The sequence below is a fragment of the Bubalus kerabau genome, chromosome 17 (assembly GCF_029407905.1).
Source record: "Bubalus kerabau isolate K-KA32 ecotype Philippines breed swamp buffalo chromosome 17, PCC_UOA_SB_1v2, whole genome shotgun sequence".
Lineage (NCBI taxonomy): Eukaryota > Metazoa > Chordata > Mammalia > Artiodactyla > Bovidae > Bubalus > Bubalus kerabau.
In genome coordinates, this window is record NC_073640.1 from 46,591,838 (window position 1) to 46,617,251 (window position 25,414).

The 25,414-nt window shown below is 45.4% G+C and overlaps 3 protein-coding genes across 7 annotated transcripts in view; 1 reads left to right on the forward strand and 2 right to left on the reverse strand.

Moving 5' to 3' along the window:
- CEP89 (centrosomal protein 89) overlaps window positions 1–12,438 on the reverse strand; it is an 80,489-nt gene extending 68,051 nt beyond the window's left edge. For 2 of the 3 annotated variants that reach the window (XM_055553435.1, XM_055553434.1), the window contains exons 1-3: window positions 12,246–12,438; window positions 8,918–9,024; window positions 925–1,083 (exon numbers count right to left, since the gene is read on the reverse strand). In XM_055553435.1, the coding sequence (XP_055409410.1) occupies window positions 925–1,083; window positions 8,918–9,024; window positions 12,246–12,284 (305 nt within the window). In that variant the 5' untranslated portion in view covers window positions 12,285–12,438. The remainder of the gene's footprint in view (window positions 1–924; window positions 1,084–8,917; window positions 9,025–12,245) is intronic. The other variant, XM_055553436.1, reaches the window with a different exon arrangement.
- Window positions 12,439–12,547: 109 nt separating this feature from the next.
- Window positions 12,548–22,620, forward strand: FAAP24 (FA core complex associated protein 24). 3 transcript variants are annotated; one of them, XR_008703760.1, is made up of 7 exons: window positions 12,548–12,667; window positions 12,966–13,084; window positions 13,198–13,337; window positions 13,492–13,644; window positions 15,445–15,689; window positions 20,660–21,161; window positions 21,552–22,620. XR_008703760.1 is itself a non-coding variant. In XM_055551312.1 (6 exons), the coding sequence occupies exons 1-6, from the start codon at window positions 12,558–12,560 to the stop codon at window positions 20,664–20,666; spliced, it is 774 nt and encodes a 257-aa protein (XP_055407287.1). In that variant the 5' UTR covers window positions 12,548–12,557; the 3' UTR covers window positions 20,667–22,620. The 3 variants fall into 3 exon arrangements, 2 of the variants coding, with proteins under 2 accessions (XP_055407287.1, XP_055407288.1); XM_055551312.1 differs by having other exon boundaries at window positions 20,660–22,620; XM_055551313.1 differs by lacking the exons at window positions 20,660–21,161; window positions 21,552–22,620 and having other exon boundaries at window positions 15,445–16,017.
- Window positions 18,070–25,414, reverse strand: part of RHPN2 (rhophilin Rho GTPase binding protein 2) — a 69,145-nt gene continuing 61,800 nt past the window's right edge. Inside the window, exons 12-15 of the mRNA XM_055551311.1 lie at window positions 24,522–24,598; window positions 24,084–24,230; window positions 23,247–23,402; window positions 18,070–19,401 (exon numbers count right to left, since the gene is read on the reverse strand). Coding sequence (XP_055407286.1) covers window positions 19,141–19,401; window positions 23,247–23,402; window positions 24,084–24,230; window positions 24,522–24,598 — 641 coding nt within the window. The 3' untranslated portion in view covers window positions 18,070–19,140. The remainder of the gene's footprint in view (window positions 19,402–23,246; window positions 23,403–24,083; window positions 24,231–24,521; window positions 24,599–25,414) is intronic.

Below are 25,414 nucleotides of genomic sequence, written 5' to 3' on the forward strand. Positions count from 1 at the left end.
CATCCCACAGCTCTTCCCCAATGCCTCCTCCCTCGGGAGGAAACCTTCCTGATCCTTAGCCCTATGTCAGCGCTAACCCAGCTCAAGCAATAGAGAAAATGATGTTAAAGAAAAATGGTTACAGTACAGGCATCAACAAAGGTAAATTCAACAGTGTGACTGTTCAGAGAGGACACTCATGAGAAGTTGTGACTGACAACTCTCGCCATCTACGGTTATGGCTAAAAGCAGTGGATTCATGGTCTCGGTGCTGCCATGAAAGCAACCAGCGTCTTCATAAGCTCTAATTTAACAAGATCCACTCTGGGGAAAGTTTGGATACAATTCAAGACTGATTCAGAGAAGGCAATGGCAACCCACTCCAATATTCTTGCCTGGGAAATCCCATGGACAGAGGAGCCTGGTAGGCTAGTCCATGGGGTCGCGAAGAGTCGGACCTGACTGAGCGACTTCACTTTCACTTTCTACTTTCATGCACTGGAGAAGGAAATGGCAACCCACTCCAGTATTCTTGCCTGGAGAATCCCAGGGACGGGGGAGCCTGGTGGGCTGCCGTCTATGGGGTCGCACAGAGTCGGACACAACTGAGTGACTTCACTTTCACTTTTCACTTTCATGCATTGGAGAAGGAAATGGCAACCCACTTTAGTGTTCTTGCCTGGAGAATCCCAGGGACGGGGGAGCCTGGTGGGCTGCCGTCTATAGGGTCGCACAGAGCCGGACACGACTGGTGTGATTTAGCAGCAGCAGGAAGACTGATTAATGTTCCAGGACACTATTTCTTTGACACTGGTGATGAAAACCTGCATGCTAAGCTCTAGTCACAACCACATGCGCGCGTGCACACACACACACACACCCCCCCACACAGAGCTGCTCCCCCTCTGCCTTGAGAGGAAGCTGAGCCCGGGACACAGTCCTTACTGATGCCTCAGCTCTGAGGTAGTGGCGTAGGGCTCGATCAAACTGTCCTTTTCCATGGAGGTCATGTCGCTCTCAGAGTGGGCTCTCCGGCGAGGCTGAGGAATGGCAACGGTCCGGCCAGTCAGTGTTGTCGCTAGAATGGCTGCGGCCAGAGCAGACCTGTGGACAGAATCACCCCAGTGAGTCAGTGAGACACGGACCCTCAAGCTGAAGGCTGAACAACAGGACAGGTGACTTAATCAAGGTTTCTTTCAGCTCTCCAGTGTTCAGAGCCTATCCACTGACTACATGCCTGTAGTCAGCCGGCTGTGTGCCAGCACTTCATTCTCTGCGTGAACAGATAATTTGTCATCTCCGTTTTTCACAGACGTTAAATGACTTCTCTAAGCTTTCCTAGTTAATGCAAGATGAAACCAGGTCTGTGATCCAAGCAGTCTATATTCAGGTAGGGTTCCTATTAGAATGAAAGACTGGAATGGAAAAAAAAGAGAGAAATAAAAAGATATAAAAGAAAGGAAAAGGATTTTGAAAGTCTTGCAAATTATTCAAAAATATAACACAGGAAAGTGTGAAAGTGTTAGTCGCTCAGTCGTGTCTGACTCTTTGCAATCCCATGGAGCCTGCCAGGCTCCTCTGCCCATGCAATTCTCCAGGCAAGAATACTGGAGTGGGCAGCCATTCCTTTCTCCAGGGGATCTTTCCAACCCAGGGGTCAAACCTGAATCTCCTGCACTGCAGGCAGATTCTTTACCATCTGAGCCACCAGGGAAGCCCTATAATACAGGAAAGACAGAATAACACGTTTACCCTCCCACGTGAAAAATCAAAATAAACAATTAATTGTCCCAGCTTACTGCCTGAGAGAATGTCCAGGTTACAGCAGAGAGAGGAGGAAATGAGGTGGAGCCGGACAGACTCTCCTGAGTTGTGGGAATGGAGTGGAGAGTCAGGGAACACCAGGGCAGATAGAATCTGCAGGACAGAGTACCAGAGAGGACAGAGCTGAACTGAGAGAACTCCATAAACCCGAAGAGGCCCCACTGAGAGCTCAGCACAATGCTCCTTGGTGCGGGAGTGCAAGGACACTGCCCAGGGTGGGGGAGACCCAGCCAGGAGGATGGGAGGAACAGCGCCAGATGCTTACACACAGCTGAGGACAGCGCCTGTTCCCACCAGACAGATGGGAAAACACTGCAATTCAGGGGACACTGGGTACAGCACTCTGAAAGCAGAGGAGAATGAACAGCCCGAGACTGAACACTGCTCTGACCCTGCCTAACAAGGCAGAAAAGCAAGACCCAAAAGATCAGTTCCAAGTCATTTAATTGTATCCCAGAACAAAATTCAACTAGACTTACAGGAATACAAAAATATCCAGCACTCAGCAAGGTGAAACTCACAACAGTGTCTAGCATGCAATCAAAGATAACCAGACATGCAGACAGAAAAACATGAAGAGAATAATCAAGCAAAACCCATCCAGAACTGAACTCACATTAGAAGCGGCAGAGACAGACATTAAGACAGTTATTATAATTGTGTTTCACATGTTCAAAAAGCTAAGCAGGGACATGGAATATTATTAAATAGACCTGAACTTCAGGAGATGGAAATTACACCAGATGGGGTTAACAGTTAGGTTACATATTGCATAAAAATGAGTGAAACCTGAAGGTAAAACAATAGAAAATAACCCAAATGAAACACAGAGGGGGGGAAAAAAAAGAGAATAGTAAGATCTGTGATTAAAAAAGGGATTGTTTCATGTTTTAAGTCACTACGTTTTAGGAATTCCCTGGCGGTTCAGTGGTTAGGACTCCTCACATTCACTGTCAAGGACCTGGGTTCAATCCCTGTTCAGGGAACTAAGATCCCACAAGCTGCTCAGCATGGCAGGAAAAAAAAAAAGCCATCAAGTTTTGGTGTAATTAGTTACCTGCCCAATAAATAACTTCCATCAAATGGTGCTAGAACAACTGGCCACCCACATGCAAAAAAGACTTCCCTGGCAGTCCAGTGGTTAAGAATCCATCTTCCAATGCAGGGGATGAAGGTTCAATCCCTGGTTGCGGAACTAAGATTCCACATGCCCCCAGGCATCTAAGCCCTTGAACTGCAACTGCTGAGCCCATGCTCTGGAGCTCGCTTGTGCATGTGCCACAGCTAGAGAAGCCTGCACACTGCAACAAAAAAAGATCCTGTCTGCTGAAACGAAGACCCAGTGCAGCCAAAAATAAATAAGTAAATAAAAACATTTTTAAAAATAAATAAACACAATGGAATTATATATTTTTTTAAAGTGAACTTGAATCCACACCTTGCACACCATATGCAAAAATTAACTCAAAATGCATCATAGACCTAAATGTAAAGGCTAAAAGTATAAAACCTCTAGAAGAAGCTATAGGAAAAAATGCTTTATGACCTTGGGTAGGCAAATATTTTTTAGATATGGTACTGAAATCTTGATCTATAAAAGAAAAAGTTGACAAGTTGAACTTCATAAACATTAAGAATTTCTGTTCTCTGCAAAACTGTTAAGAAAATGAAAAGACAAGCCACAGATGAGAAGAAAATATTTGCAAATCACGTATTTGATAAAGAACCTATTTTATACTCAGTAACAGTCAATCCTAAAGGAAATCAATCCTGAATATTCACTGGAAGGACTGATGCTAAAGCTGAAGCGCCAATAGTTTGGCCACCTGATAAGAAGAGATGACTCATTGGAAAAGACCTTAATGCTGGGAAAGATGAGGGCAGGAGGAGAAGGGGACGAAAGAGGATGAGATGCTTGGATGGCATCACTGACTCGATGGACATGAGTTTGAGCAAGCTCTGGGAGTTGGTGATGGACAGGGAAGCCCGGCGTTCTGTAGTCCATGGGGTCACAAAGAATTGGACACGACTGAGCAACCGAATGGAACTGAATAGGAAAACAATTCAATTTTTTCAAGTGGGCAAAAGATGTTAACAGATACTTTACCAAGAAAGTTATACAAGGGCAAATGAGCACATCAAAAGATGCTCAACACCATTAGTTAGTAGAGAAATGCAAAACAGAAACATAAGGATACCACCACACACCTATTAGAGTGTCCAAAAGTTAAAAGATTGGCCAAGATAATCCCTTCAACCTGGACCTGGCACAACGGCTCCCACAAAGAGAGATGGCGAGAAGAAGAGGCCAGTCTGCCATCAACAAGGTGGCGACCAGAGAGTAACCCACCAGCATTCACAAGCACATCCAGGAAACCAGCTTCAAGAAAGGTGGCCTGGGACCCCTTGAAGAGATCCAGGAATTTTCCAGGAAGTTGACAGGAACTATACAGATGTGCACATTGAGTCCAGGCTCAACAGAACTGTCTGGGTCAAAGGGATAAGGTATGTCCTATACTTTATCAGTGCGGTTGTCCAGAAGGCGTAATGAAGATCAAGATTCACCAAACAAGCTCTGGACATTGTTACCTATGCATCTGTCACCACCTTCAAAAACCTACGAACAGGGGGCTTTCCTGGTGGTCCAGTAGTTAAGAATCCACCTTGCAACGCAGAGGACACAGGTTCTATCCTCGGTCAGGTCATGAAGATCCCACACGCCACGTGGCTACTAAGCCCACGTGCCGACTGCCACGGCTACAGAGTCCGCGCACCACAACAAAAGATCCCACACGATGCAATGAAGACCCTGTGCAGCCAAATAAATGTTTTTTAAAAAGATTATAAAAAATCTCTATACAGTCAACATGAACGAGAACTAATACCTAATCGTCAAATAAAACTATAAAACCACACACACACACCTGACCAAAGTGTTGGTAAGGATATGAAGAAATGGAAACTCACACTGTGCTGGTAGGACTACACATAGACTAATAATTTGGGAAACAGTTTGGCAGTTTCTTAATAGGTTAAATATATCCTGACTATGCTAAAGCTTTTGGCTGTGTGAATCACACCAAACTGTGGAAAATTCGTCAAGAGATGAGAATACCAGACCTTACCTGTCTCCTGAGAAACTTGTGTGCAGGTTGAGAAGGAACAGCTAGAACTGGACATGGAACAACTGACTGGTTCCAAATTGGGAAAGGAGTACGTCAAGGCTGTATATTGCCATCCTGCTTATTTAACTTTTATGCAGAGTACATCATGTGAAATGCCAGGCTGGATGAATCACAAGTTGGAATCAAGATTGCTGACAGAAATACCAACAACCTCAGATATGCAGCTGATACCACTCTAACGGCAGAAAGTGAAGAGGAACTAAAGAGCCTCCTGATGAGTGTGAAAGATGAAAGTGAAAAAGCTGGCTTGAAAGTCAACATTCAAAAAACAAAGATCATGGCATCCAGTCCCATCACTTATCACTTCATGGCAAATAGAAGGGGGAAAAGTGGAAGTAGTGGCAGATTTTATTTTCTTGGGCTCTAAAATCACTGCAGATGGTGACTGCAGCCATGAAATTAAAAGACACTGTCTCCTTGGAAGGAAAGTTATGACCAACCTAGTCAGCCTATTAAAAAGCAGAGACATCACTGTGCTGACAAAGGTCCGTATAGTCAAAGCTATGGTCTTTCCAGTAGTCATGTACGGATGTGACAGTTGGATAGTAAAGAAGGCTGAGTGGCAAAGAGGGGATATTTTTGAACTGTGCCATTGGAGAAGACTCAATAGGCCCTTGGACTGCAAGGAGATCAAACCAGTCAATCCTAAAAGAAATCAACCCTGAATATTCACTGGAAGGACTGATGCTGAAGCTAAAGCTCCAATATTTTGGCCACCTGATAAGAAGAGCCGACTCACTGAAAAAGACCCTGGTGGGAAAAAAGAAGGAAGGCAAAAGCAGAAGGAAGGCAAAAGCAGAAGGGGACGGCAGAGCATGAGATGGTTAGACAGCATTACTGACTCAGTGGACACGAATTTGAGAAAATTCTGAGAGATAGTGGAGGGCAGAGGAGCCTGGGGTGCTGCAGTCAATGGGGTTGTAAAGAGTCAGACACGACTTAGCGACTGAACAACAACTACATGATTCAGTCATTCCATTCCTAGATACTTTCACAAGAGAAATGAAGCACAGGGCCAAAGATTTATGCACAAATATTCACAGCAGCTTTATTTCTAGTAGAGAATCAGCCCACCAGTTACTGAATAGACAGGTGAATGGACAGACAATTGCATATTCCAATAATGGAATGCCATTCAGCAATTACAAGGATGCATTACCGATTTCACAACAATATGGATGAATCTCAAAATAATTATGCCGAGTGTGAGAAATCAGCATAATTGTTTTGTGTAATTCCGATTCTATAAAACACTATAAAATGTAGACTAATCTATGGAGACAGAAAGCAGGTGGATGGCTGCCTGGGAGGGTGGGGCTCACATGTGGGAAGTGAGAGAGCGGGAGGGAGGAATTAGAGAGGGGCACAAGGAAACTGGAGGGGAAGACAGGTACAGTAATTATCTTGATAGTGACGGTGATGGTCTCACGGGTATGAACACACATCAAAACTTATCAAAGTATTTATTTTAAATATCTAAGATTATACATCCATTATATCATAAAACTGCTTTAAAAAAAAGATAAAAGACTGTCTAAAGCAGAAATAAGAACAATATGCTTTGGGATTTACAACATACAGAATAAAATGTGTAACAACAGTAGCAAAGGATGGGAAGGAGGAAACACTAAATTCTGTTGAAAAGCAGAGACATTACTTTGCCAACAAAGGTCTGTCTAGTCAAGGCTAAGGTTTTTCCAGTGGTCATGTATGGATGTGAGAGTTGGACTGTGAAGAAAGCTGAACGCCAAAGAATTGATGCTTTTGAACTGTGGTGTTGGAGAAGACTCTTGAGAGTCCCTTGGACTGCAAGGAGATCCAACCAGTCCATTCTGAAGATCAGCCCTGGGATTTCTTTGGAAGGAATGATGCTAAAGCTGAAACTCCAGTACTCTGGCCACCTCATGCGAAGAGTTGACTCATTGGAAAAGACTCTGATGCTGGGAGGGATTGGGGGCAGGAGGAGAAGGGGACGACAGAGGATGAGATGGCTGGATGGCATCACTGACTCGATGGACGTGAGTCTGAGTGAACTCCGGGAATTGGTGATGGACAGGGAGGCCTGGCGTGCTGCGATTCATGGGATCGCAAAGAGTCAGACACGACTGAGCGACTGAACTGAACTGACACTGTTATACTAGGTGCAAACTGGAATCATGCCAGTGGAATAACATTAATGTGAATGTTAGTTTTCAGAAAAAAAAAATTATCTAGAAATAGCCCAAATTTATCAAAACTATGTTGATTATTCGGGACTCATAAAAAATTACAATCCAGAAATATATTTTTGGAAAACATAGGAGACAATAGAGATTTTCTAATGAGTCTACAGCACACTGGCCACAATGCAGCTGCTACATAAACATTTAAGTTCTTTTTTTTGCTTTTATTTGGCTGTGCCAGGTCTTAGTTACAAAGTGTAGGATCCAGTTCTCTGACTAGGGATTGAACCTGGGCCCCCTGCATTGGGAGCACGGAGTCTTAGACACTGGACCACCAGGGAAGTCTCCAAAAACATTTAGGTTCTACGGACACAACTTAAGGGTTGTTCACACAACAACTGAAGAGCCAGACAAACCCACAACCCATCGCAGCAATACCACCACCCACCAACCGTGAGGCTCCAGGTCAGTGACTAACACCTGAACCAAAAGAGCCGCCAACAGGACCTTTCTCCCGGGTTTGCTGAGAGGATGATATGAAACAAGGCTTCTTAAGCACTAACCAGAATCCTTGGCACAAAATAAACACTAATAAATGGCTATTCTTGTTATCAAGATTGCACTGAAGAAAAAAACAAACACTAAAAATACTTCGCTTCCCAGGTGGTGCTAGTGGTAAAGAACCCGCCTGCCAATACAAGAGACGTAAGAGATGAGGGCTGATCCCTGTGTCGGGAAGATCTCTGGCAAAAGGGCATGGCAACCCACTCCAGGATTCTTGCCTGGAAAATCCCTGGACAGAGGAGCCTGGCGAGCTACAGTCCATGGGGTTGCAAAAGAGTCGGACATGACTGATGCGATTTAGCACAAAAATACTTTGAAGTGTTTATTATCAGGGAGTGAGGGGGAGTGAAGTCGCTCAGTCGTGTCCGACTCTTTGCGACCCCATGGACTGCAGCCTACCAGGTTCCACCATCCATGGGATTTTCCAGGCAAGGAATACTGGAGGGGGTTGCCATTTCCTTCTCCGGGAGATCTTCCTGACCCAGGGATTGAACCCGGGTCTCCCACATGCCAGGTAGGCATTGTAGGCAGATGCTTTACCATCTGAGCCACCAGGAGGCATACAATATTTCCAGTTTCAAAGAACACTAAAAAGGTACTACCCCTAAGGCCACGCATCCATGTATTTTATGAATAAAGAATAATCTAAAATTCTTCTGTGTCCAAAATCTTAAGAGGACACAGGCAGGGGCCTTAAGTACAAAAGAAAGTCCATTCTCTGGTGTGACAGGAGCATCAGAGGAGGGGGAATCCCAGGCTTTGGCACGTGAACTTGCTTCTCCTTCCTTCCTGCAAAGCAGTTCTTCTGAAAGGCAGACTTGAGTTTAAAAAGAAAATTATGTACATAGTTTAAATACTTTTTAACATACTCTCCGCCAAAATGTTTGGGCTTTAGTGTTTTCTATTTTGAAAATTTGCTTTGGAGGAGGAAATGGCAACCCACTCCAGTATTTTTGCCTGGAGAATCCCATGGACAAAGAAGTCTGGCGGGAAATGTGAGAACTCCACAAACCTGATGGTCCACAGACCATGAGCCCATGGACAAACCATATGAAGCGCTTCATTATGGAACCAGGAGAGCATTTCAAAGGGCATGATCCTAATCACTCTACTTTTGATTTTCTTACCCGTTTAGCAGCTCCAGGACCCAGTGCTTGGTGGCTGAGCTTAGGGGCAACCTCGGTGCCTGCTCAGCTGACTCACCTTGGTCTCTCTGGAGAGGGGTTGGGGCTGCGCGGAGGGGGTGTGCGGGGCACAGCGGGCTTCGGTGCGATGCTGGCTGCAGGGAGAAGGCCATGGATGATGTGTTTCTGTGCAAATGAAACCCGGCAGAGGTCAGCGGGATCATCTCTAGGTCCTGCGACCCGCCCTCCCTGGGTCTGGGAGGGGACACCTGTCCTGGTCACCTAGGGATCTAGTCCCATCAGAAGGCCCAATCCTCCCCCTGCCATCTTCCATCCCTATCTAGCCAGGCAAGCGTGCCCACCTAGGGAGCTGCCCACTGTGGGGCCCTCTCGTCCTTCCTTCCTCAGAACAGCTTCTCCGACGATGACCCAGAGTCACCCTCCAGCACCCCACGTGGCTCCCAGCACTGCCCCCTGCTGACCCTACTCACCTGCTGTCCGCCCCCTCCCTCCCCTCCTGCAGAACAGAAGCTTCCTGAGACAACCTGCTTGTCTTTATCAACCCTGGAACTCTGGTACTTAGCATACTGCCTAACACCTGTTAAGGGCTTAATAAGGATTTTAGGTCGTTTATCTTGAAGATGCAAGTAACAAACACTGGTTCCTACACACAATGAAAGTCAGACAACCTGGCTTCAGGCAGGGCTGTCTGTGAGTGTAGCCCAATCTTCATTTTCCATGCACCAGCCATTCCTGTGAACCTACTAAAGGCAAAATGTCATCACAGCATTGAAGAAACCTGGTCCTCATCTTTAAGGAGGGAGAGTCTAGAGGAAAAACACCCAGCTGTTTATAACACGACACAGAATGATGGAAAGCGCCACGGGAGAGATAAAGACAACGTGCTGAGGTGACCCACGGACAGAAGGGCTCCCTCAGGTCTGGGGCCAGCAAGGGGACCACTGACGTCCTGTTGGAGAAAATCTCGGGGCTTTTAGACGGGGTCTTCGAGATGCCCACTGCTTTCACATTTAGGAAACAGAGCAGAAAGACATTCCAGGAGGAGGGAGCAATGTGAACAGAGGGAGGAAGCAAGACATTAGTGACAGTGTGGTGAAAATAAATACTCCGGTTCACTGGAGCACACAGGCATCCGAGATGAGTGGCTAGAACAGTTGGCTGGGGGCACAGTGAGGACTGTTTCCATTTAAGAATTTTGATACCAGACTAAGGAAATCTTGTGACTTAGAAGCACCCACTGAAACTGGCCCTGGGAAAGACTAGTCAGGCTGGGATGGGCACAAGGTACCAAGGAGTGGGAGGCACAACCAAGGGGAAGAGCCAGGGGTCTGAGCATCCTTCAGGAGCGAGGGATGAGCGGGCCTTCCCACCCCCACGCCCCCAGTCCCTGTGCACAGCCAACCCCAAGAGCAGGTGCTGCAGAGCCGCCACTGTGTGCCACCATTCTCCAGGATATACACTTGTCTGCCACCTCTCCTACCCCTCACTGCCTGGCAGAGGCTCAAGGACAAAAAAGCCTTTTCTTCACCTTTGAATCCCCAGGGGATGGCATCCAGTAGGTCCTCCAAAAGGGCCTTGTGAGTTCTGTTTATTTTTTTGATGGAGTGAATCTCCTATAGCAGGCTGAGTGTATCTCCCCTGTACCACGATAATCACTTCCTAACTATGGTTCTCCTGCCTCCAGTCTCTAAAACACAGGATGGTCCTATCTCAACCCAGCATGAAAACTCCCGTGGGCAGCCCCCCTCTCTCGTTGACAGAGAAATGTCCTCTCGTGTCCCAGAAGGCTGCCGAGGCTGCTGTCGGCTGGTTCCCAGCAATGGCCGGCCCTCCTCATGGCTACTGTAAGGGTATCTCCATGCTGTGGCACTCTAAACTGCCTTCCCATTTCCACACAGCAGATGATTCATCCTTTGTCGGCCTTTTGTATATGCTGTTTTCTCCACCTGGAATTCTTCTTCCTTATTCCTCCCAAGGCCCAGGTCAACTCTCCGGGCTGACTTTGCGGCCCCTTCCCTGGTACCCACCACTAGAGCATTTTTTTGCCTTACCATTTTGTGCTGAATGACTTATGGGTTTGTCTACCCTTTAGCCAGCGTGGCCATAGGCTCTCAATCAATTGTGGGGTATCTGGCACACACACACACAGTAGGAATTCAGTAACACAATAAAAACATCAATAAACATGCTGAGTTAGCAAAATTGCAATGGCAAAATATGCTTCAGCTATGCCTTCACTGCTTCTCAACATCCACCTGTCTAAAATGACTTCAGGGGATCTCCCTGGTGGTCCAGTGGTAAGGAGTCCTCCTTCCAATGGAGGGGAAGCAGTTTCAATCCCTGGTAGGGAAATAAGGTCCCACATGCCTCAGGGCAACTAAGCCCACGTGCCACAACCACAGAAGTCTTCACCCCTTGCAAGAAGACCCAGCACAGCAAAAAAAAAAATGACTTCAGCAAGCCATACAGCTAAGAACAGGAAGCTGAGTTAGACATGCTTTAGGAATTCCAATTTGAAAGGGAGTTCAGAAGTACCCTTATCAAAATGCTTTCTTTACATTTAAAGTACTGAGTTTATGAGGACCTGGATCTAAGCAGGTTTGGGGGTTCACCAGGCAAGTATGAAAAAGAAAAGCTGGAGGAAGGCGACTTGGGTGGAAAGTAGTGGCTATGATGATGCCCCACGGAATGAGAAATCAGGCCTGGGAAAGACAGCAATGAGTACACTGGTAGGGTAAATAGACTGGGGGTGGGGGGTGGGGGCAAGAACTGTCGGTGTCAGGCTCACTAGCAGGAAGAGGGATCAACGAATGAGCCCGGGCGAGTGTGCCGGCAGTGAAAGAATTGCCACGGGAAGTTTTGGAGGGAAGCATTCCAGGCAGAAGAAAAAGTAAAGGCTGAAGGAACAGCAAGATGGAAACAGCTGGAGCGTCCATGTGTGTAACTTGAGGGCATTAGGCACGAATCAGAATTGCATTTTAAAAGAATCCCTTTGGGTGCTTTGTGAAGAATGGACAGAGGGAAAGGGAGCTGCTGCAGCAGTCCAGGTAGATGCTGGAGGACGGGGTAGGCAGAGTGTAGGTGGTACGCGGCGGAGGGAGGAATCCAGAATGACATCCCACCTGGAACTAGACAGGAGTGTGTCGGCAGGAGTGAACTCCCCGACACCCGAGCGAAAGTTACAGGCGAGACAGGGCGAGTCCTATCAACTGAGGCCGCCACTAGAATAGAAAACTAATGTTCTAAACACTAAACAGCTGGGCTTCTCGAAAGGAAAACCAGTTCCTGTTGGGCCGCTATCTTGCCTCCATCCCAAATCCCAAACCCTCCGCACTTTACTCCCGGCCCCATCGGCCAGAACGCAGGCTGGGTGCAGATATACTTACATACTTCCTCTTGTGGCTTCTCCGAAATCCCAGGAGCATCCTTGCTGCGGTTGATGGCCAGACCCTAACTGGACCGCACAGAAGATCGGAGGTGAGGACCACTCCCTAAAGTCTGCCGACGCCTCGAGTTGGCCTAGCCCCAGACGCCTTTTCTCAGCTACGGACTTCGCAACAACTACGTCTGCCATTGGCTCCTCTTTTGCTCCGACCAATCAGAGAGGAGGTTACTTCACGTCCGTCGCTCTTGGCAACCAGTGGGTACCACTCAAATCCTCACCAAGGCGCTGTCCATTCTCTTATTGGTCAGATCAGATGTCGATCTCTGAGGCCATAGCCTATCCGGCGCCGGGAGAGGCGGGGGGCGGGCAAGATGAGAGAGTAGCGAGGCGTTCTGGAGGCAACCCAGATGTGTCGCTCAGCAGGTAATGTTGCGGGAGACCCAGACCTGGTGCCGAGGTGGCTAGCTCGCTCCCCGCCCTAGACTGGAATAAGGAGCCATGGGGCGGACCGAGCCAGGGTTTCAGGAGCAAGACAGGTGACGGAAATAAAGGACGCTTCTTACAGGACAGGAATCTCCTGGTTCTTAAACTTTGGCCTGTAATCCAGCCTTTTAAAGAACACTCTGCAGTCGGGCTCCTGCCAAAGGGGCCCGGGCTTCGAGTGAAATGGGCTGTGTGCTGGCGAATCTGCTTAAGTGCCGTCTTGCATTCCCCTCATTAGATCGAGGCCGCCGATGGAAGGCAACCCCCCTGATGGCACTGGCCCCATGCATGTACCATTTGGGCACATTGTGGCCAATGAGAAGTGGCGCGGTTCGCAGCTGGCACAGGGAATGCAAGGTCAGTGGGCTCCCTCTGAACAAGCCCTCTCTCACCTCACCCTACTTTTTAAAAAGTTCCATCTATTGCCGTGTTTTCATCTAATGAACTTATTTTCTTGTCTGTGTTTTAAGGGAAAATTAAACTCGTTTTTGAGGATGGCCTGACACCGGTAGATTTTTACTTATCTAGCAAATCCTGCATTCTTTATATCACCGAAGCTGAGTTGGTGGCAGGAAATGGCTACAGAAAGAGACTTGTTCGGGTTAGAAATGTAAGTACTGAGTTAAAAAAATGGACTTCTTCCCCTCCCTTGGAATAATCTGTATAAAAGCATTGGCCATTACACCCTTGGATAGCTGCTTTATCTTGAATGGAATTTTGTTACAGAATATTTCCTGTCTCTTTCCTTTTTTTTTTTTTCCAAGTCCAATAAACTTCAAGGGATTGTGGTAGTTGAAAAAACGCAGATGAGTGAACAGTATTTTCCAGCTGTACAGAAGTTTACTGTTCTGGATCTTGGGATGGTGTTGCTTCCAGTAGCCAGCCAGATGGAAGCATCCTGCCTCATTATTCAGTTGGTAAGTACCCATTCCTACTCCTCCACAGTAGCCCTGGTTTAGAACTTTTGATTGATCTTCCTGGATCCTTTTCTGGCAGCTGCCCTTATTATCTGTACAATCCATGAAGCCAGTCTTTATCCATTTCTGGATTGGTTTCTAAAATCTTTTTGATGAATTTAATTTCAGAAGCTCCCTCTGCAGCTAGCTGAGCTTGCTGCCCTGTCTAGGCAAGCATATAACAAGGTGAACAAGTTGGAGACCTGATTTTAACCTCTCAGGCTGTGATGACTCCTTCGTGCACTATTCTGCATTTAAGCTGGTGACATTGTCAGTTAGAGGCTACTTAGCCTGCTCCCTGCGTATCTTCTGTTAAGCATCAGAAATTCTGTCTGCAAGTTCATGTGTTGTTTCTTTTTAACCTAGTGGTTTCCATTGTCCTCATTGATTATTCAGCATGGTTGTACATTAGAATTTCCTGGGGAACTTTTTTAAAAATTTTATTGGAATATAGTTGATTTACAGTGTTGTGTTTCAGGTATACAGCAGAGTGATTCAGTTACACACACATTCATTCTTTTTGAGATATTTTTTTCTCATATAGATTATCACAGAATATTGAGTAGAGTTCCCATGCTGCTGCTGCTGCTAAGTCTCTTCAGTCGTGTCCGACTCTGTGCGACCCCATAGAGGGCAGCCCATCAGGCTCCCCCATCCCTGGGATTCTCCAGGCAAGAACACTGGATTGGGTTGCCATTTCCTTCTCCAATGCATGAAAGTGAAAAGTGAAAGTGAAGTTGCTCAGTCATGTCTGACTCTTAGCGATCCCGTGGACTGCAGCCTACCAGGCTCCTCTGTCCATGGGATTTTCCAGGCAAGAGTACTGGAGTGGGGTGCCATTACTATATAGTAATTCCTTATTGGTTATACATACACTATATAGTGGTGTGTGTATGTTAATCTTAAGATCCTGTTTTATCCCTCCTCCCACCCCGCCCCCATTTCCCTTTTGGTAATCATAACTTTGTTTTTAATATCTGTAAGTCTGTTTCTGTTTTGCAAATAAGTTCCTTTGTATCATTTATTTAAAAAATAATATTCCATACAGAAGTGATATCATATGAGATTAGAATTTCCTGGGAAAATTTAAAAAAAAAGTGATACATGAGCCTTGCTTCAGACCAATTAAGAATCCGAACATGGGGGTCAGGCTTATGCATCAATTTTTGTTGTGCTGTTTCTAAATCTTTCCCTCTGATGTGCAGCTGGGGTTGAGAACCACATTGGAAATGCAGTCAGCCCTGTATAGTTCACAAACCCTTCTCCAGACACTGATCTTTTCTCTTGCTTCACTCTTCCTGACTCACTTTGATTTAACACTGTTAATGTGCCTTCCTGTATCTACCACTAACTGAGGACTGGGTTTCTCCGTTGATAGGCAAGCTTCTTCCAAGCCCTGTATCAGGCAGGTGGAGCCATCATGTGATCCTATACTACTGAAATGTTTCTTAGTGGGCCATAGGATCGTGTTTGAATTCTTTAGTGTAGGTTTTCATTGGTTTTATCCTAAGCATTCTAAAAATTCAAGTTCTTGTAGATTAATTTTTACCTCTCACTCCTTTGTGTAGTCATGTTGTTCATCTTTTAATAATTTTACTGATGCCTGAAAAATTATATTCATGCTATATATGAGAACATTTATAGTGGTAAATCAAGCTGAACTACGTGGAAAAGCTAAGACTAAACTTCCGCAAAACAAAATGTTAAGAAAACCACAGGTCCTCTAGAGGGTGCTCATGTGCTTCTTTCATTTCCGTTCAGGTTCAAGAGCAAACCAGAGAGCCCAGTAAAAACCCTTTTCTCAGGAAGAAACGGGCTCTGGTCTCTGAGCCGGCGCTCCTCCGAAGTGTGCAGCAGATCCCAGGAGTCGGGAAAGTGAAAGCCCCCCTCCTGCTTCAGAGGTTTCCAAGTATCCAGCAACTAAGCAACGCGTCTCTCCGAGAACTGGAGGTGGTAGTAGGACCAGCAGCAGCCCAGCGCATTCACGCATTCTTCAGCCAGCCCAGGTGAGGGCTCCTCTCATGGGCGTCTCATCTCGGGACTGCAGGATCTTGTTTTCTTCTCACACGAAGAAAAGAGTTCCTTGGAGAAGGAAATGGCAACCCACTCCAGTACCCTTGCTTGGGAAATCCCATGGGGAGTCTAGTGTGCAACCGTCCATGGAGTACAACAGGGCTGGACACGGCTTAGCGACTAAAAAACAAATGGCAGTTCTCGCCAATGTGTGAGAACAAACACTTGTAAGGAATTGGGGGGTGGGGCTGAAACCAACATCCTATTGTTGACAGATGTGAATGTTATTTAGAAAAACCAAAATAAACTGCAAGCAAATATTTGAAAAAGAAGAGTTCCTTTTACAATTAGGGAAAGGTGAAAAGAGGCCTGAATGGAGCCTGCCGGTGGTCCTGGCCTGTTCTCTGGCCTTAGGCATGCACTTTGATTAGTGGGCCTGCGCCAGACGGCACTGCCCTCATCCTGCTAGCATGAAGTGGGCTGGTGGGCACTTTCCTAAGGGAACCTCAGATTGAGCAGAAAGCCAGCCTGGGAGGATTTTAATGTGTGACCTTGACCTTATCTATTATGGAAGGTGGAGGATATGACTGTTTAAAGGAAACAAACCTACAATGAAGCACTGTTACCATAAGCTCCTTGTTCCTGCTGGCAGAGCCACTGTTCTTCAGGTCTGGTCTTAGTGTACCTGTGCTGTGAGGGTAGCTGCCAGTGTCAACAAACAATTGTACTGCCTTTTTTTCCCTTTCTGTCTCCCTTCCTGGTAGTTGCAGTTTGTTTATAATCACTGAGCACGTCTTCTGAACACAGAAGGCCTGGAGTCTGGAGTTCCCACCGTAAGATAAAAAGCCAGCGTGTGTGAGGGACGGAAGAATGTGTTTGTAAATGGATAGCCCAGCAACCAAAAGATGCACAGGGAAGTGGCAGGGCCAGCTGAGGAGAGCCTGGGGCTAGAGACCAAAACGTACAGTTGCTTATCCGAGAATAAGTACACTGAACAACAACTACACACACACACACACACACACTGGAATATACTCAGCCATGAAAAAGAATGATGTTGGGTCATTAGTAAAGATGTGGATGGACCTAGAGTCTTTCACACAGAGTGAAGTAAGTCAAAAGAGAAAAACAAATATCATATATTAACACATGTGTGGAATTCAGAATGTTACAGAACCTATTCACAGGGCAGGAATAGAGATGCAAATGTAGACAATGGACAGGTAGACACAGAGAGGTGGGGATGGGATAAATTGGGAGATTGTGATGGACATATATGCATGTCATGTGTAAAGTAGATAGCTAGTGGGAATTGACTACAGCAAATGGAGCTCGACTTCATGCTATGTGGTGACCTAGATAGATTGTATGGGGTTGAGGGGAGGAGATCCAAGAGAGAGGCCATATATGTATACATATAGCTGATTTGCTTCATTGTACACAAGAAACCAACATTAACATTGTAAAGCAATTACACTCCAATTTTTTTTAAAAGACCAAAAAAAATACAATTAAAGAGGCCAAACATTTCTGAGGACACTAAGACATCTTGAAAGCTCTCAAAGTCCTATTTTGTGAAATGTTAGTAATTTTTAAAAATATATATATATATTTACTTGGTTGCCCCACATCTTTGTTGTGGCATACTAGATCTTTACCTGTGGCATGCGAACTCTAAGTTGTCGCATATGGGGTCTAGTTCCCTGACCAGGGGATGAACCTGGGCCCACTGTATTGGGAGAGCAGAGTCTTAGCCACTGGACCACCAGGGAAGTCCCAGTAATTTTTTTTATTACTTTTTTTTTTTACATACACACTGCTTATTTATTTATTATTTTTGACTGCATTGGGACTTTGTTGTCGCACACAGGTTTTCTCTAGTCGCAAAGAGCGGGCGCTACTCTCTAGTTTTGGTGCTCAGGCTTCTCGTTGTGGTGGCTTTTCTTGTGGCGCACAGGCTCTGGGCGCGCAGGCTTCAGTAGTTACAGCACACGGGCTCAGCAGTTGTGATTTGATAGGCCCTAGGGCACTCAGGCTTCCAGAGTTGTGACACAGGGCTCATTAGTTGTGGCTCAAGGGCCCCAGAGCGTGCGGGCTTCAGGAGTTGTGGCTGCCTGGCTCCAGGGCACTTGGGCTTCAGGAGCTGGGGCACCCAGCTCTAGAGCACAGGCTTAATAGTTGTGGTGCAGGGGCTTAGTTGCCCTGCGGCATGTGGAATCTTCCCGGACCAGGGATCAAACCCATGTCCCTTGCATTGGCAGGGAGAGTCCTATCCACTGCACCACCAGGAAAGTTCAAACTTTCAAAAATCAAGTACAATAAAACTTCTGTGCATTAGGGTAAGAAAGTGAAATCAAAGTGGAAACCATTAACTGAGGCAAATGAATGTGTTTATTTAAATATTTATACAAAAATATCAGTAAGAACAATGGATACACTTTCCCAAATATGGTTGCTTCCCTTTTGACATTACACACTAGAAAATATTTTAAGTTCATTTATTCTCAAAATGACATGGCAGTGCTAGATCTGTAGAAGATACATAACTTATACTATGTCAACAGTGAATCTTAGAATCACTGTGTCATCCAATGTACAGCAAGATAAACCAATGCCATTTTACAAAGTCAAATAGAGCTCTAAACTTGAGTCATTTACATCTTGACCTTGTACAACATTTTTAACCCTTCCTAAAGACTCTTAAAATATACAGTTATGTACTTTCTACTTTAAACAAAATGAGAAATGTTTTGAGTATCAAACAGTATATTATCTACCTTGTAGACGGCATCTTCATCTAACACGGCCACTGTGTTAGCGACTTTTAAGTGACATAAAATGGAAGAAAAACTGCTCCTAAATGCTTGTTTTTTTTTAATCTAAAGTCATGACAAATTTGGCACTAGATTTTATCTGGAAATAGCATTCATATTATCTAGAAATAACAGTAAAACCTTGTTCTAGGTTAATGATTCCCCCTTAGGCAGCAGGTCTTTGGAACAGTTTTTAATAACACTTAGTCTAGCATTATAGTCCCTCCCCCTGTCTGAGTTTGGGATCATCTGAATTCCGAGTTAAGGAATTAATCTATATGTCACCCGAGCCTAAAAACTTACTAATAGGACCCATATAGGAAATCCTAATTGAACTCTGACAGTAAGTAACTAACAGTCCTAATTATAGTCGTTAAAAACAGCCATATGTCCACATTATTCTATTTACAATACTTTGTATAATAAATAACTTGCAGCAATACGGTTAGACTCCCCTAATTAAGTTTGTCTTCCACAAGCTTCTAGAGGCTTCTTGTTACTTACACTCAAGGACATATCAGTTGTATGTTTATGCTCTGAGAAAATGGGATTTGAGAATATTGAGAAATCTTCCTCTATGGCACAAACACAAAGGCCCAGTCAGCACGAGAGACGCTCTCGCTTCTTCACGTCAGTACAAAGAGCTGTCAGTGTTGAGAAGGCTGAAGGGAGAGGAGAGCTTCTTCTTGACCGGAGGCATCGTGACACCAACCGATGGGAGGCACAGGGTGCTCGCCGACTTCTGTCTGTTCTTGTTGGTGCCCCAGCTCAGAAACGAGAGCTTTTTCGAGACTTTCTTGGTTTTATCAGTTTTATCGTCAACATCGATGCCTAAGCAGATCATGGAGTAAGTCTTCTGCATTCCCACAGAGTATGTGGCACATTTACTATGCTGTACACAGAAAAATAAGAACAGTTAAATGGTTGTTTTATCTTCCAAATAATGAATTCTTTTTATTCTCAAAACCTGTCTTGATATGCTGTGATTATAGTGAAATGAATATTTTAGGCAGACATATTTTTCTGTTATAGGAAGTAATTTATATACATGATTTAAATTATGAAAAGAATGGTTAGATCCCATTTAACCATTTTTAAAGTGTCGTTAAAAATGGTTAGAAATCAAGATGTCAGAGAAATGACTGCCAAGTTTTGAGACTCACATTCTGCACTCATGGCATCCTCTTTAAGTGATATAATTCTGAGGTTCAGTGACTAATGCTGATATAGGATTCGGTTCTTAAGAAAAAGGACAATTCTTAAGGAATATACTCAATAGTAGTCATTTAGGCTAGGGACCACTACTCACTTTTAAAGGTTATTACATTTGAAAAAGTAATACACACTTATGGTCAATAATACAAAAATGCATCAGGGGAACAGCAGGCATCCCTCCCGCCTTTCAGCCCTGTCCACTGAGGCAACCACTATCTGTTACATTTGTAGAAATAACATTCATATACAGGAATTGATATGTGTCAAGTATACAGCACCATTTGTCTTTCCTTAAGAATACACTATGCACACGGGTTTGCACCCTGCTTTCTTCACTTAATGTATCCTGGGTTTCAGCCCACACCAGTAGATATGGCGGCTCTGATGGTAAAGAATCCGCCTGCAATACAGGAGACTTGGGTTCAATCCCTGGGTTGGGAAGATCCCCTGGAGAAGGGAAAGGCAACCCACGCCAGTAGTCTTGCCTGGAGAATCCCATGGACAGAGAAGCCTGGTGGGCTACGGTCCATGGGATTGCAAAGAATCAAACACAACTGAGTGACTAAGCGCGTTCTCTTTAGAGACAACAGAATCCATGGTAACAAGGTTATGATTAAATTTTTCCAGTTTTTTAAACTGATGAAATAAACATAAAATTTACCATTTTAACCACTCGTGGCCTTCAGTACACTCACACTGCTATGCAGCCATCACCACCACCCACCTCCAGAACTTATCCATCTTCCCCAAGTGAACTCCATGCCCACTCAACACTACTGTTAACTTTTTTAGGATTGTGCAGGACTCAAGTGGGAAATGTGAAGGAATTTGTTTACTAAAGACTTCCATGTGAGGTATCACATGCTTCTAAGGTTTGCCTAATACTGAGATTACTTTGCTTACAGAATGTTTACTGACCATCTACCTTGTTCCAGGCACTGAAATCAGGCTGTATGTATAAGCAGACATACAATATATATCTGAAGCCGCTGGGCACATTGTTCATCAATATAAATCCAGGAAAGAAGTTTGAATGATGCAGCAAGAAAGGAGGGGAATTCACGATAAAATGTCGCTCCTGAGTTCGGCACCTCCGGATGAAGACGCCTCTCCCTATTCTATTAATATAAAACTGCCCATTAGACTTGCCCGGTGCTCCAGTTGTTGCGACTTGGCACTTTCACTGTGGTGGCCTGGGTTCTTGGGGAACTAAGATCCCAAAAGCCACACAGTGTGGCAAAAACGGGAAAGAAACCCACCCTGTACCCATCAGCAGCTTCTCCTCATTCCCTGGTGCCCCAGCCTCTGGCAAGCACTAACCTACATTCTGTTTCTGTGAATCTGCCTATTCTGAACATTTCTTAATGGAGTCACACCCTCATTCACTCTCTGACCCTCTCTAGTCTGAGTTCTGTTGCCATTTCCCCATGAAAAAATGTCCTTTGGGGGACTTCCCTGGCAGTCCAGTGGTTAGGACTCTGCGCTTCCACTGCAGGGGGTATGGGTTTGACCCCTGGTCAGGGAACTAAGATCCCACATGCCATGCGGTGCGGCCCAAACTGGAAGTGTCCTCTTGCCCTGCTGCCAGGTACAACAAACACAGCTCTGCTTACCTCATTCTCCACCACTTAGCTGTGTCAACACAAAGCACCACTCTCTCCGGCAGGATTTTCTTCTCTTGGTTTCAGAACCCCTTTTTATCCCACCTTCACACCTACTTTGCACTCCCTTTCGCTCCTACTTGGGGATCTTAATTCCCCAACCAGGGATTGAACCTGCATGCCCTGCACTGGAAGCACAGTCTTAACCAGTGGACCACCAGGGAAGTCCCCCATTTGTACCCCTTCACATGGCTGGATCTTCCTGACCCCCAGATGCTTGTGGTGTCTCTTCGAGGTTTAGTCCTCAGCCCTCAACCCCTCAAGGGTAATTTCATTTAGTGTCTTACAGCTTGAAACATCATCTCTATGCTGATGATCCTCAAATATTTATTTCTAGCTCTGACATTTTCCATGAACTAAAGATGTGACTACTCAGCTGCCTATGTCACCTTGATGTGTGTCTTGGGTGTCTCATGGCACATGAAACACTCACAGCACAGCACTTGTGTTTTCTCTCCTCTGCCCTCCTCACCCCTGGCCCCAATTTCCCATCATAATGAAAAATGACGCAGTTGTTCAAGCCAAAAGTCAAGGAGCCCTCCCTTTGTCTACCATCTTTAATACACAACTCATCTGCAAATTTGTCAGCTCTACCTCCCGGTTAAGTCACAGGCATATCCACCTCTCTCCACCTCCACTGCCACCCCCTAATGTAAAGCTGCTAACATCACTGGCCTGGGTGACTGCCACAGCCAGCCCACTCTGCAGCCACGTGGCCAGCCTCCAGGCAGCAAGACAGCCTTCTACAATAAACATCACAGCACATCATTCCACATCTCATAAGGGGAAAGTTCCTTCACTGCCTGTCTCCCACCTCACTTCTCACCACGCTGGCCCTTTGTCTCGATGCTCCAGCTGAAAGGCCTTTTAGTTCCTCTAGCAAGTGAAGCTCAGTCCTGCCAGCGGGTCTGGTATCTGCACCTGTTGGTGCCCCTGTCTATATGCTCTTTTTTCTTGGGGTGGGAGGGTGGGCATGCTATGCTGCGTGGTATGTGGGATCTTAATTTCCCAACCAGGGATTGAACCCACACCCACTACATTGGAAGTGCAGAGTCTTAACCACGGGACACTAGGGAAGTCCCCATAAGCTTTGCTTATACCTCTTCACATGGCTGGTTCCTCCTGACACTCAAGCCTCAGCGCAGCCCCGTCCAGGAGCCCCTCCCAGCCCCAATCATCCTAGCCCATTACACAAGTTATTTCCTTCACAGCACTTAGCAAAATCACAACTACTTCTTTACGTATTTAGTGCCAGCTTTGCAGGGTAGGACCTTATCGTATTTCAGCTGGAGCTCCGACGCCTGAGAAGGGCCTGGCACACAACTGATGCTTAATCAATAGTTGCTGAATGAGTAAATGCATACTGTTCTAAACAGAAGCATCCAACATACAAAATTAAATGCAGCGAGTACAGAAGAGCGTGAATGCGACAGGTCCTCCTCCTTGGGGACACAAAAAAATAGAACTGTGCATGTGAACTTGCATGGGCTCAGACACATCCCGAGATCTCACAGGAAGGTGCTAATGCTCCTGAGAAGAGCATCTTCCACACACCTTCTGTACCATTTGAATATGTATATTTTTTAACCATGAGTATGTATCACTTTTGCAATGGAAGAGAATTTAATCAGATCAATTGGTTCTTTTATCTTTAAAATTAAAAAAAAAAAAAAAGCTTCCTAGTGATTTCTCTGACCCAAGTTGAACACATTATCAGTGATGACAAACTTAGAGCTCAGTCATCTGTGGCATGTTACAAATGCAGGCAGGAGGCAGGGGTCCTGGTAAAAGCCTCTGAGGCTGGACTCACCCTGACTTCACTCCACATCACTATTTACTGCCAGGGGGCATCAGCACTCACCATGGACGATGTGGCATCCAGGAGGCTCACGACCTTCATCTCAATGTCATCCTGGCCAAAGCTCTTCAGCATCTTCATAACCTCACTCAGCGTCAGCCACTTACAATCCACGTCTTGAATGGAAACAATATAATCCCCTTCCTTGGTTCCTGCCGCCTAAAAAAAAATATGATTTCAATACAGGTTAACGTTTTGTTCAGTGAAATCCCTGAAGTAGTTCCCAAGTTCATTAATAAAATAGTTATCTGCATAAGTTGACTTCAAGAAGGCAAAAATTGTGGTGGGTGTGGAGGGTATAGGTGGGGGGGGGCCCAAGACAGATGGATACATGAATACAAATAGCTGATGCATTTTGTTGTACAGCAGGAACTAATACAACATTGTAAAGCAATTGTACTCCACTTTAAAAAAAAAAAAGGCAAAAATTAATCTGTTTCTCTTTGGGCAAGAAAGGTATGAAAGGCCTTTCACATAAAACCAGGCCTTTTACTTAGAAGAGCCCTAAATCAAATCACCCTAGTGTATTTGTGTGGACAGCACTCTACCCTGGTAGCTCAGATGGTAAAGAATCTGCCTGCAAAGCAGAAGACCCAGGTTCTATCCCTGGGTTGGGAAGATCTCCCGGTGAAGGGAATGGCTACCCACTCCAGTATTCTTGCCTGGAGAATCCCATGACAGGGGAGCCTGGCGGGCTACAGTCCATAAGGCCACAAAGAGTCAGACACGACTGAGCAACGTTAGTTGCTTAACACTTAACTTTGTCTGTACTTTACCAGATTGACTGTCTGAAAAGGTGCCAGTGAGTTTTGCTTCCAATCTAGAAGGATCCATGCTTACCGCAGCAGAGCAGTACGGATCCAGGAAGTGGACTTGAACTGGGGAGTTTCCTCTCAGAGTGAACCCCAAGTCCCCTTCTTCTGCAGTGAAGTGAATACTTCGAGGAGCCGTCCATCTCTTGTTAGCCGAAAACACAGATAAAGGACCCTTGGGAGCAGAGCATCATTAGGTTAGGATCTGAAGGCTGAGTCAGGCATTTGAAAGCTAGAGGAAATGATGCCTTGTCATCCTCACAGATTTCAGTCGGCCCTGCTCAAGAGACTCATGATACCATCTGCAATAATCTGCGCTACAAAGTCATACAAGAAAGTTCATTGCCATTTTCTCTAAAAGATCGATATATTTAAAACAAAATTATGTCATATAGCATCTCTACATACTTACAACTTATAAAAAAGCCTTCCCCTCAAGTCATTATGAAATAAATGTTCAACATACCAGCTTTTGGAAGAAGTCCGTTACTGTCACTTTAGAGAACTGTGGGAGTATAATTTCAACTTCTCGCTCAGTTTTAGCTGGAAAAGAAGGTTAAAAGTAAAAGCATGAGTGATTGTGTAATTGAAAGTTATTTGTGAAAACTCAGGCCTAAGTCCACTCGGGTATCTACTATGAGCTGTACCCTACTCTGGGGCTGGGACAGATAGTGATATAAGACAAATTCCCTGCCTTCAACGGAGCTTATTTGCATTCTAGTGCAACAGCCCCCAGCCTTTTTGGCTCTAGGGACCCATTTTGTGGAAGACAATTTTTCCATGGATCAGGGGGCAGAGATGGTTTCAGGATGATTCAAGTGCGTTACATTTATTGGGCACTTTATTTCTATTTTATGGCAATCTCAGGATACTCTGCCTTGACTTTAGGGTTAGGATCCATGCTCCTACAAGAATTTAATGTTGCGGCTGATCTGACAGGAGATGGAGCTCAGGCGGTAATGCAAGCGATGGGGAGCGGCCATAAACACAGGTAAGACCTTGCTGGCTCGCCCCCTGCTCACCTCCTGCTGGGAGGCCTGTATCCTAAGAGGCCATAGCCTGGTACCGGTTTGAGGCCCAGGGGCTAGGGACCCCTGTTCTAGTGGACATCCTCTGATACTCATAAAATCCTACTGAGAAGTAACTTACATTTCAGGTGTGGCTCTTGGGGAAATACCATGCTTTCAACACTAAGTTTTGGGCAAGACGTGCTTACTCTTTTCATTATTAACATGCAATGTGAGGATTTCACAGTGAGAAGTGGGTTTGCCAAATCAGTGCATCAGTAGCTAAATAGCTCCACCATCATATTCTTGGCACTGCAGCCATGAAATTAAAAGACACTTGCTCCTTGGAAGA